General features: G+C 36.8%; 2 protein-coding genes across 2 annotated transcripts in view; one reads left to right on the top strand and one right to left on the bottom strand.

The window, feature by feature from the left end:
• LOC134675442 (uncharacterized) overlaps window positions 1-13,095 on the top strand; it is a 241,098-nt gene that overhangs the window by 38,853 nt on the left and 189,150 nt on the right. The window lies entirely within an intron of this gene.
• The window catches only part of LOC134675404 (zinc finger protein GLI4), a 78,021-nt gene that overhangs the window by 33,457 nt on the left and 31,469 nt on the right, over window positions 1-13,095 (bottom strand). The window contains exon 2 of the mRNA XM_063533610.1: window positions 5,643-5,764. Within this exon, the coding sequence (XP_063389680.1) occupies window positions 5,643-5,764 (122 nt within the window). The remainder of the gene's footprint in view (window positions 1-5,642; window positions 5,765-13,095) is intronic.

Genomic DNA, 13,095 nt, shown 5'->3' with positions numbered 1-13,095 from the left:
ACAACATAATAATAAAAACACAAGTGAAGAGAAAAATTACAACTTGTAAAACCACGGTAGACAACAGGCGTCGTACTAAATTACTGCCAAAGCCCAACCCCTTAGCTGATCTAAAAACCGTGTAACCCATATACGGGTGACCGCCGAAGGTCGTGTGTATGCAAATAGTGTATTGAACTATAGACCATCCGGTGCAGTAGACGAAATATGAGCCCGAGTCAACACCGCGTTCCTGTTACCTGTAAGGACGGTGTTATGCGAGATGTACCTATTCATTTTATAGGGAAAAATTAATTTGAGATTCTCACATAAACTGCCGCGCTAAGCATACGAGTAAGAGTGACATTCCATTTCTAATTGCAGCTGCAATACTGTTCATTTTACTATGGAAACGCGTCGCTGTCATTGTCAATTGCCATAGAAAATGAACAGTATTGCAGCTGCAGTTGGAAATGGAATGTCACTTTAAGAGCAGTAACTCATTTTGAAATATCATTCAGTTGTATACTTTGTAATTGTAAGATATGATCTACAATTGAAAGAAATTTCAAAATTAGTTACTGCTCTTATTGCTTAGTGTGGCAATGTGAATAGGGTTTATATTCTCTCTAGTCTCGTGTGGTCAATTATTTATTTCATCTTTACATATTTAAATTATACTATAGTACTGTTTTATAATATATCATATACTACTTCAGTACAATATTCGACAGCAAAAAGTAGGCAAACAGCAAAAATCAAACCTACCTACGAAAACACGTAAATGGCAGTCGGCATAGATTTAATGTTAGTAAACGATAATGTTTTCTGAAGGAAAGGAATTCCGATTGAACCATGGCAATTACTTAAGAATTCTTCAGACGTGTAAAAAGCGTTTGTCTTTTTCCGATGAAGTCATTAAGGATAGGTATGTGAAATATGCACGAAATTAACAATCAATTGATTTTATTTTTCTAAGCCATTCAAGGCTATAAACTCGAGATTCCGAAACAAACAACACACATTTCCAATAAACGTAATTCGCGTAAAGATCGTTTTCGATTAAATAGGATTTATCTTCAATAACGCTAAAGCGCTGGTGGCCTAGCGGTAAGAGCGTGCGACTTGCAATCCGGAGATCGCGGGTTCAAACCCCGGCTCGTACCAATGAGTTTTTCGGAACTTATGTACGAAATATTATTTGATATTTACGAGTCGCTTTTCGGTGAAGGAAAACATCGTGAGGAAACCGGACTAATCCCAATAAGGCCTAGTTTCCCCTCTGGGTTGGAAGGTCAGATGGCAGTCGCTTTCGTAAAAACTAGTGCCTACGTCAAACCATGGGATTATTTGTCGAGCGGACCCCAGGCTCCTATGTGAGCCGTGGCAAAATGCCAAAAGAAAAAGGAGGATTTGTCTTCAATAAATCCGCTGAGCTAGACATGAAATTTGACTTTGTACTGTCAAACTATAGTGTTACAGTATATTTTATGATTGTACTAATTAACTAAACTTACTGAATAATTCTTTCAATGTAGTTATAACATGCTACATTCCATAACAATATACATAATAGTGAAATAAAAAAGCAGATCATTTTGACCGTTATACGGCGTCGTCTTTTACGTAAGCATCGCTAACATATTGCGCTTGGAAAAATGGTTGGCTACTTATTGCATGTATTTTAAAAATAGCCGAAAAGTTCGTGGCTAATTGAGCGTATTATAAAGATGCGTTTATCGTGTAAGCGGAGCCGCGAGGCGAGGCGTGCGAAGTCGCCAATTCGGTATCGGTTTCGGTTTCCGAGTAAACTGGGTTGGGTTACTTGCATGCACGGTAAGTACGCTTATGCCTTTTTTAAGTTAGTAGCAAATTTATTTACTGAAACAAAATGTTCTATGGAATTACTTCTATTGGGATAGTGAAATCCCCACGCTAGCCCAATGCGGATTTGGGACTTCACATACACCTTGGAATTTCTTCGCAGATGTATGTAGATTTCCTTACGATTTTTTCTTTCACCGAAAAGCTAGTGGTAAATATCAAAATTATCAAATGATATTTCGTACATACATAAGTTCCGAAAAACTCATTGGTACAAGACAGGATTTGAACCCGCGACCTCCGGATCGAAAGTAGGACGTCATATCCAAAGAAAACCATCGTTATATTCGAATCTCGGAAATAAAAACACGCAGGGCTCGAACCGGCGACCCCACGTCGAATCGCTAATACGCACTACAGGCGGCTCGGGCGCATGTGCGAGCATATTATGCATATGCGGATATATTACGCATATGCAAGCATATGGCGAACGGAGGTTAGGTAATTGAGGAAGTAGAATGGGTTTTGATTATATGTACTTAGTTCTGGTGTGGTGTCAAAGATGTCTTTGCCTCAGAGATGTAGGATTAAAGTATTCCATAAAGTACATAATATATAAGCAACCCCGTGAAAATCGTGTTGTATGACGTTTATCATACTTATATCGAAAATACGTTTCCAGTAAAGCAAAAGAATACTCGAGGATTTTGGGGTCTTAGATAGTATACTCATGCAGTAATAGATAGGTATCTTAAGACTATATTATCGCGATGAAATACTATAAAGGCATCAGTTCTTTTCAAGTTACCAACAGCAAATGATTTTGTATTGTACAAATTTTATGTAAACATATTGTAATATTGTAATTTTGTACTTGAACATGTAATAAAATGAAATGGCCACCAAGAAAATGGCGAACACCAAATTTCAACTTACATACATGCACGCATGTCCCCAAGACTGAAATGTACTTAATGGCTTTTACCTCTTAATTTCATCTGTCAGTGCAGGAGATCGTAATCATTTATGATCGCAATCATTAAATTATTTATGCAATCAAATTAAAGGTCTTGCACACGGGCATAATCACCGCGACGTGTGATTTAAAATTCTGCCTTTACGGGACCCATTTAATAATCGATCACTGCATTCGGCCCAAAAATGTCTTAATATCACGGTTTTTTTTACTTAACCGTTTTCAAAGTCAAGAATAAACAACAATCTGTCAAAATTAAAATTATAAGAAGTTAAGCGTTTTATAAAAAGCTCACACTCAAACCAGCTCATAAAATTTCACGAGAATTGGTTAAAAAATACGACTTGTAGACGAGAACCTCCGGACGTACGAAATAATTTTTGCTCAAGCTGAAATGGAGACCTTCGGTTTCGCTCGGTCAATAATAATTTAAACGCTAGGTATATAGTTGTTGACTCATTGTTGACTACTAAAGCTCGTTTTGCAAAAAGAAAATGGCGGTCGAATATAGATTTGACACTTTTGACAGTGTAAGTATAATATTTTAAACTTTCGCGTTTTGAATACATATTAACTCACATTATAGACGGGTCTAACGCGAATTATATTCAATTACCTTTATTTACCGACGTTTCATCAGTCAGCCGCGACCACGACCAGTGAAACCTGTGTCGAAACGTCGGTAAATAAAGGTAATTGAATATAATTCGCGTTAGACCCGTCTATAATGTGAGTAAATAGTGTAAGTATAGTATACTTAAGTCTGTTTAGTGGCGATCACGTTGCTATGCTAGAACTATTGTCGCTACTCCTAGTGGGCATCGTCTTAGGATATAGGCTATATCAAAATTTTAAATTTTGCCTGAAAATATTATTAGCCTGTATCTCTTTTTTTCCCAATAAAGAAAATAAAATAAATAAAACACGGGTCATAATCGCTTTGATTTAATTTTCAGTTTACTAACTAGGTTTAACTCAAATTATGGGATTCTAAACGGGATGGTATTAACTAAACTCGTTTAAATGAGTTGATTGGTGTAAAATACGCCATTGCGACTTATATCCGTCGTTACTAAAATGCATGCCAATTTTAACCCGTGACTTCAACCCCGTCCCTTAATAGTCCTTCGTCCTATCTGTCATCAATTAGCACCACGCGCGACTTTAAACCATAACTCAAACCAACAAAGTTTAGATTTGAACGCGCGAAATGAAACGAATGGTAGCAGTCGTGAGTTCAAATCCTAATTAACACCTCAGTGTATTGATAAATTGAGCCGATAGTGTACACCGCTGGCATTTGCCGGGCTTTTGCATATAGTTTCTATGATTCTGTTGGTTCACCGTTGATTTGGCGTGCAAGTATTTTTGCAATCCAGTTTACGCTTATGGTGTTCTTTTTTTAAAAGATGGTGGCAGCTCTCGTCGCCTCTTTACAAAACATTTGATTTTGACGAATCTGTAGATACTGCTTATAGATGTTTTTATGCAACACGTATTTATGTATTTTTTAAACCTACCACCAGATGCCACAATCTATATTTACCGGATACTTCATCAAATTGCGTAAAATTGCTCTGCGCTTTAGTGCGCTTTTTATTTACTAGGTAAGAATAATGCTTTTGGAAAAATATACACTAAAGATAATCCCGGAAAATCTAATAATTAAAATAAAACTATTTTGGATACCTAGTACTACCTATATAAAAAAATACTATAGCGGCCCGGTCAAATGTGACGGTTCTTCAAACAAAAAAGTCACTTTTGACACTGACACATCTAATCCATATCGTTTCTAGTTATATTAATTGACGTATCTTAAAGTTCGAATCGGGCAGTAGGTATTTTTACTAAAAGACCTGTTGAAAAACAATCTTTGAAAGGTAGTAAAAGCGCTCAAATGAGCAAACCTTGATTAAACGCCAAGCAACCATCAGCAATATTATCCGTCTCGGCATGCAAACTACTATTGCTCGCAATAAAGACGCTAGTGTTACGAGTAATATTACACACTAACTACGGCAATATTATAGGCTAACTGCAATACTGCCAATACACGCCAAACTGAACCTTAAACGCTCTGTCGCAGAAATTCAGATTTGCTTTAGCACAACGCGAAGTCTCATGTAACTGACACAAGTTCTTAAGGTCTGTTTTTCATTGGCAGCTACACTAAAGTGCAGGTCGGGTGAACGCTGGTCAGGTTACGTCTTTACAGCGTCGTAAAACAAAATTTCTTTAAGTGGCTTTTGGAATGATTTTTTAACAACGGAGCCAGCTATTTGGATTTTGCACCAGCCATATTTAGTGAGGGTGATTATTTCTCTTCGTATAATAACTAGGTACTTTTGCTATATGGTTAAATTTAGTGTCTAAAATACGAATGATATACCTAAACGCAGAACGAAGTGTGAAATAACTGAAAAATATGTCAGGGTATTTTTAATAGACAAACATGGGAACTACCTTTATTTTTGGTAAAATTAATACTGAGAAGAACTGGAAGAACAAAGAAGTAAGAGAATCAATATAACAAAATTTACGGTAAGACACAGACATAACTATTAAAGCCGCGACTTAGTCCTTTGATCAAAACCTCAAACATTCAACTCAACTGTTCAAGATATTTAATGCTTAAGCACAGAATAAATAATAGTAGGTACTAGGCACAGAAGACCCACTCTGTAACAAAACGCGTCTGTTACGATCAGGACAGATATGGCCGCTAGGTGGCGACAGCGCCACGTGCGGCTTATGGCTAGCCACCAAAATTGGTGTGGAACGGATGTACTTTTAGCTATCTGTAGCAAAGCGACGAAATCGCGGAGTGAGCCACGCCTGGGTTAAGTACATCTAAACTTACCTCTTAAGGTGTTGGCTCCATACAGCGGATGGTCGTAGGTGACGGGCCGGTACGCCGGGTGCAGCGCCGCGAGGTAGCTAAGTTCGCTGGTCGCGCCAGCCGCCGCTGCCGCGGCAGCCAATCTGGAAAAGACGAGAATTTTCTACATTGGACTAGGCAAATGGTATTGATCCCAATAAGGTCTAGTTTACCCTCTGGGTTGGAAGGTCAAATGGCAGTCGCTTGCGTAAAAACTAGTGCCTAAGCCAATTCCCGGGATTACTTGCCAAGCGGACCCCAGGCTCCCATGAGCCGTGGCAGAATGCCGGGATAACGCGAGGAAGGTGATGGACTAGGCAAATGGTATGTCAAAATGTAATAACATTTATTAAATTTTCCTGTTGCTTTTGCTATTGCCTGTATTTTTAGTGGAAGACAAAGGAATTTATACTCAAGTCATGAGTTTAGTGGAACTGGAAGGCGAAGGAATGAACACAAGTCATAAGTTCCATAACCGCTTTTAAGGAAACTTTTTAGCTACGTGATTCTATCAGTTTCTTCACAGAAGTGGTAATTTTGATGCAAAAATATGAATATAAAGTGCTCACTCTCCAGGTGCTCTTATTTACTATTGGTCACATCTTAACAATCAGTTCACCAGCACAACCGTAACTTAGAAAGATTGTGTATCTGATATATTATTATAGGTGGCACAGCTATAAGTGAATGTTAAGTTTGATTAATTATTTGCACTTCTATCTCATCACTATTGTACACAACTAATTTAAACAATACAACGCCAGAACCTATCCACAGGAGGCCTTACGGTTGATGAGCAAACTAGCATAAGTCCAGATTTAACATTTCTCACAAAGGCACAATACCCTAAGTCTTTTTTTGGGCCTATTGAGAGCAGTCGAGCGACGGCGGGCCCAAGGTCTAACAGTGGGGTTCCGCGGCAAAAAGAACCCTTGCGATGTCTAGACGGTGAGGTGTCGCAAAAAATAAACATTTTGGTATATGGTTTTAAGTTGATGCGCGAATTTCGAATTGGTTTGGAAATTTCGTTCCTCCTCTTTAGTTTTATTAATTTACCTACTTAAATACATTCTTTGCAATTTTATAATACAAATCCTGTCAATTTAGTGTCTTTCTATGAACATTATTAACACAAAATAAAAGTTGTCTTTTTAAATTTTTTTTTCATGTCAGTTTATTCAAACATTTCATCCTATATTACAGTAAATTGGTTACAGATTTAAATATATTTATGTACATTTAATTACACATTACAATGTGTGTTACTATAGGCAAAGATCATGAACCGCAATTCAATCCTATTAACAATATCAAACGCGCGCGCGCAAGCAATCCTAACAAATAAAGCGAATAGCGAAGCACTCCGTAATAAAATTATTAAACAAATCAACCTCATAATAATGCATCTCCACAAAATTGTCGGGTGGGCCGGGAATAAAGAAATTATCCAACTTACCAGCCCCGGCCGATTGCGCCCGCCGAACAAAGACGTAGCTTTCAAAAGAAAAAAAAAAGATGGCGGCCGAGAAAATAAACAAAACAAGTGCAACAACACTCGTGCGCCTGCGCCCCGCGTGACGTCTTCATGTACCCTGTCCTTTTCACACACGCGATTATTCCACCCTCGCACCGTTGCGAGACTGGGACAGGGATAGCTCGCCGAATAGAAAGAAAGTTTTGAAGCTATTGCTGTGGATGTGAAACAAGTTTAACAGATTTCGCGCAGACAGGCGGTTTTTGATTTTGACGTTTTATTTACGGGACCTTTTGTTTTGATGAAATATTCCGGGTCTCGTATAAGGACAATGAGGATTATATTTTTTTGTTTTGGTTTTTACAGCAACGGTTATAGCAAGCGGTCAGTATGTTAGGAATTATTGAGCATTGTATATTACCGTATACAATGTGTGTGAATTATGACTCTAATTTGGCATTCAAAGCATCATCGAGCTTTCGCACCTAAGCGAAGCAGAGCCTGCATACCATTACTCGTATAATAGCAAGTTATATTCTTTAAGTTTTACTATGATACATACTAAGTGTAGTGCACTTTTATTTCTAAATTATAATCTAAAAAAAACCTTCTGGTTCTATTTTTAGGGAATGAAATCTTTGGGAAGGTACATTTTAAGGATTTTTTTTAGATATTTGTTCATAATTAAGCAGGACGTGTTGTAGCATTATCAAACCCAAAGGCAAAAAACGAACCAAACTAGTTCCAAGTTCCCACTTTTTCCGTCAATTGGCAATTAACGCAAGCGATCCTTAAACGTAGCACATTTTGAAATTCTAAGTGCACCAGCAAAGACTCAATCATGTCACGTTGAATATTTCATCAGCCGTCCGTATGTTTCTTGCCGTATCGCCCGGTTTTTTCGCTTCGTTCCCAATTAGTTTTTAGAGCTCGCTACGCGATGCGCATTTGTTTTAAATACATCCTGGTGGATGTTGTTTTGTTTCTTAGTGCAATGGGTTTCGTAATTTGAATCTTAAGTCAGCTGTGTAACTGGCTTTGCGAGTAAATGTGCTCAGTAATGTCCTATTTCTAGTTATTGAGCATATAAGAGATATTCTACGATGTCAATGTTATATTAAAATTGTGACATTATCCGAGAACTTAAATATTTGAATTTATAATTTAATTATTGTGGATTATTGCTACTGTTTGCAGAAACGAGGTGTATTAATAATATTTTAACATAATTAAATGGTGTGTAGTCGTATGCGGCACCTAATATGCGAAACGCGATGTGTCAGAAAGATAAATAGATAAATATCAGTCATTTTGTTTTCTCAAGATCATCAACTCTTGGCTCAGAATATGTATAGGTAATTAGTAATATAATACACATTATGTTAATAATCTACTATGTTATGATTTATTATATGTCTAACCTGGTTTCGCTAAAGTTTGATGTGTATATAATTCTCACAATAGAGATTTTGCAGGGGTTGCTTTTAAAACTTTCACAGATCTCATTTGTCAAAAGTCACAGGGTTACCATGATTTTTACCACAAATTAAACTGTAAGTAATTATTTCTAACATTAAAAGGAGGAATTATTATGGTAACAGCAATGTCTATTTCTGTACACTTCTTTTATATAATATGATATACCCTGTATATATTATTTACAGACCGCATGATATATACTGGCCTCAAACACTAATGCCATATATCCTCTAGATAATCTAGAACTTGTTAGAAACAAATATAACTTTACCATTTCCTAAAAATATTTAATTAAGTACTAGAAATGCAGACTCGTACTCCAAACTCCAAACCGAGTACGATTTAAATTTAAAAGGAAGGAGTAAGGATAAAATAAGGGCATATTAAAGCATTAGTGTCATTCTAAATACAGTCCAGAACCTACTGCCGTATTCGAACGAATATTGACAAGAGACGACACATACTAGATCCATTCTAGATACGTTATAGTTTAGATATCAACATGTTCTCTTTTGCAGCGCAATTCGGGCAAGCAATGTCACTTTTACGTTAGATAGAGTAAGATATCTATTAGATGTGAATTAGATCTCTAAGCCATATCCTGTGGAAATCGTTCAACAGTATCTCCAGAATCGCGCAAATGTCAAATTTGACAAGTTAGATCTTAAACATATCGTTATCGTATCTTGGTGATGTCTAAAATATGTCTAATAGATGTCTATTTCAAAATCCGAATCGGGCACCTAGTCCATCCATTGTAACTTAGTCCACCGACATGTCCCCATTAGTGCGTCCTGACTATAGCTCCGACAATCATCGTACGGATCAGATACAATCGACGTCATCAATAACTTTGCGATCAATTCTCAAAACAGCCTATTTACTATGTGATCCCACTTCTAAATTAGACTCTAACTCTTAATTAATTACGTCCTTTTTCAAATGGATGTTTAGATGGAGATACGTTGATTGATAAAGCTTGACGATCTGATGCGCCTTAAGGTGACATTCCATTTCCAACTGCAGCTGCAATACTGTTCATTTTACTATGGAAACGCGTCGCTGTCATTGTCAATTTCCATAGAAAATGAACAGTATTGCAGCTGCAGTTGGAAATGGAATGTCACTTTTACACTAACTTTACGCGTCACCGCGTGGTACAGTCGACGTCAAAGATATGTTTACATTTTTCGCCTTATTACAAGGGAGTAAGGTGCAAAAGTGTAAACATATCTTTGACATCGACTGTATGAACAGGGACAATATATTTATAAAACGTATATTTGTCTTAGAGCTCGTTTCTTTTATTATTTGAACTGTATATTAGTTAAAAGTATTTGTAGTCGGAGGTCAGAGTTATATCGTCGGTAGCTTCAGTGGTAGGTATAAGCTTTGTGATTCAACTCGGAATATGTTGCTTGGACCAGATTCCGTCATTATTGATTGTAACTTTCGATCCATACGACTAAGATGACATCTACAATGAGTCATGATCAAGTAAGCATGTATACAAATAATTGTTACAAGTTAAAAAACGTTCAAAAATAAGTTATTTATTAATAAATAAATACATCGATGTCTGAGTTCCCACAACGCAAGCCTTCTTAAATTTACTGTGGGGCTTATTTAATTTGTGTGAAAAATTTGCTATAATATTTATCTTAGCATTATTAATAATAAGTTCCTTATTTCCAAGTTAGGAATATCATATTGAGATTAGAAAGATGAAATGAAATGTTCAAGAACAATCCACTTAATTTTTAAAGCAACTTAACCCAGATCAAATATAGACATAATTATTGTAATTGAATAATTAATAACGGCTACATCATAATATAACATAACCACTGCTTATAAAAACCTGAAGCTTTACAGCTAACTTATACTAATAATGTTAAAAAGATGTAAAACATGGTGAAATAAGCTTGAACTTTAAGGTGATACCTAACCGTGACCGCTGATTAGACCCCAAAAGACACAAAAGCCAAAAAAGTCATAAACAGGTTATATATCTTCTTTATTGCCAAGCTTTCGTCAGCTGCGTATACGCACCACTTAATCAGTCTTTGCGGACAAAACTGCCTTTATACGACCAAAAGGTCGTAAAGGACACCATCTCTAACCACGCTAAAGCTATTTTAAAATTAGATTGGTTTAAAACGTTTAAGCTCATTCTTAAAGGTCTAAAAGTACTGAATACAGATTTATTGAGGTGCCTTTTGAAAAAAGAAGGTCACTTTAAAGGATAAAAAAAGGAAACTGTCCACGTATTTGGTGAGAATTTAAGCGTGAAGCTTTGAGTGCCGGGTTTTGATTTATTTTGTGGTTTTAGGTCGGTATTATAATTACAATTGGAAATGATATACTTACTGGAAAAAATGTGGTTTTTTAAAACGTTTTCTTTTTTTATAAAAGAGAAGGTAACCTCATCAAGATTTTGCCATGACTAAACTACAAAGAAGACGTCTAAGTACCTAGGTTGTTTTTGTTCCTTCCAAGTTCTTAGAAGCTACCAGAAACATAGAAGTTCGAGGCTAGAATCATTTAAAACGAACCAGAAAGTGTCAACTCTTTCAATCAAATTAGAAACTAAATCATACCAACATTGTTACCAAACGTAAGAATTGTTACAAGTTATGGAGTTAACAAATACATCCACAACAAATACACAATTTGACAAATATGTACGTCTATGAGTATAAAAATAACTTTACTACCACGTAAAAAAAATCTGGGTAGGTATACTACTACATGTTATTCACCGAACCAATCATGTAGGTTAATCACTACCTAAAATAACACCCTGTGCACGGGCAGTCTTCCAAGAAGGGCTGAAGTGGTCACCGCGGGAGACTCGCCTTATTGTCCGACGCCTTATTAAATTTATGGTCACACTATGTCGAGTTTTTGTTAAAGAAAGCAATCAGGTTAACTACCTTTGACATTCAAATTTGGACCTTGTTAAAACGTAAGAGTGTCGCGTTTTGAGTGAGGTTTTTAATCAGTTTAAAGTCCTGAAGACTAGACAGGAAGCTGTTTTGTTTTTTGTGGCATATTCTGAAAATTGTCTACCTACTGCGTATGATTGCCGAATGGGTCAATCGATGGTAGCAAATTGAGCTACTAGGAAGTCAATTTTAATTTTTTTTTGTATTCCGGCCGCATATAATTTTAATTGGTTAGCAGTGGCGTTAGCGAATCATCGTCAAACAGGCAAGCCGCAGCTATTATTTCCTATTTCAACATACTTACATATATTATGTCAGTCATTTTGAATCTATTAGTTACATCAACTACAAAGCCTACTATAAAGCCTGACCAGTAATACATGATCATTGTCAAGAGGGTGCTGTTATTCTCATTGTACAGGGTGACAGTTCAGTATTGTATGAAAAAATTAGTTCCAGTGAAATTCCGCAACATGGCGCGTGATCATATATTCCTGGTCAGGCTTTTATTTAGTTATATTATTAGACGCCTCATCACTGTTAAAAAGAGATGAAGAGTCATGTAGTTTTATTTATAGAACAAACACTAAATAGAAAATACAAACTAAAATTAATAACTAAAATTACGTAAAAACTAAGCTTAAAAATGTAGTTGTACTGACGTATTTTTTAATCATGAATACGAATTGACAGTTAACAATATACATTCCTTACATACAGTCCCGTATATGGAAACCCCTGAATCGATAGTAAACAGGCCGTTTCCAGGACTGCTTGTTACGGGCTTGGTGCACGACAGAAGCTGACGGCGGGAAATTCGAATTGGAGAGACTCCACAGACACACTTACGGCGCGATTCCGGAAATGAATTAGAGAGTCTCTCGAGCGTCGCAGTCAGAAATCAGTTCAGTTTATATGTATTATAAATTATAATTTATAATGCCGGGGTCACACTACCGGGAAACGCCGTTTTCAGTACCTACTTGATTCGTAGCATGCGTAAGCCGTACAAAATGTCATATAATTATTCCGTAATATTTTCGTAAGTACATGCATTCCTAGTATTCTTAATGAAATTTAAATATTCATTTTAAATTTAATTCAACTAAGGAGCTGTCAAAGTCACAGAGGCCTCCGGTGACCAGAGGGCTGGCCAATATGTTGCCCAAAGGATCAGAATTGCCATCCAGCGGGGCAATGCGGCCAGCCTTCTGGGCACCACACACACCTACGGACTACGACTTAGGCCCACTTGCACCTTCCCACTAACCCGGTTAAACCGTTAACCCAGTGACGAATTGTACTGGTAACCATGGTAACTCCAGGTTTAACTGGTTAACCCCGAGTTAGTGGAATGGTGCAAGTGGGCCTTAGTGCAAATTTTTTACTTATACGTTTTAGTGTTTTTATGTTGTAAAAATGTTATTAAATAAATAATTATTCGACTAACCGCTTATCTCTTGCCCCTTGCTCTAAGAGATTGACATGTCAGCGCGGACCTATTGGCAAGCTGTTTACGCCCATCTTTATAGCC

This window comes from Cydia fagiglandana, chromosome 22 (assembly GCF_963556715.1).
Source record: "Cydia fagiglandana chromosome 22, ilCydFagi1.1, whole genome shotgun sequence".
NCBI classification, from domain to species: domain Eukaryota; kingdom Metazoa; phylum Arthropoda; class Insecta; order Lepidoptera; family Tortricidae; genus Cydia; species Cydia fagiglandana.
Note: the sequence above shows the minus strand (reverse complement) of the source record. Positions and strands in the feature narration are given on the sequence as shown.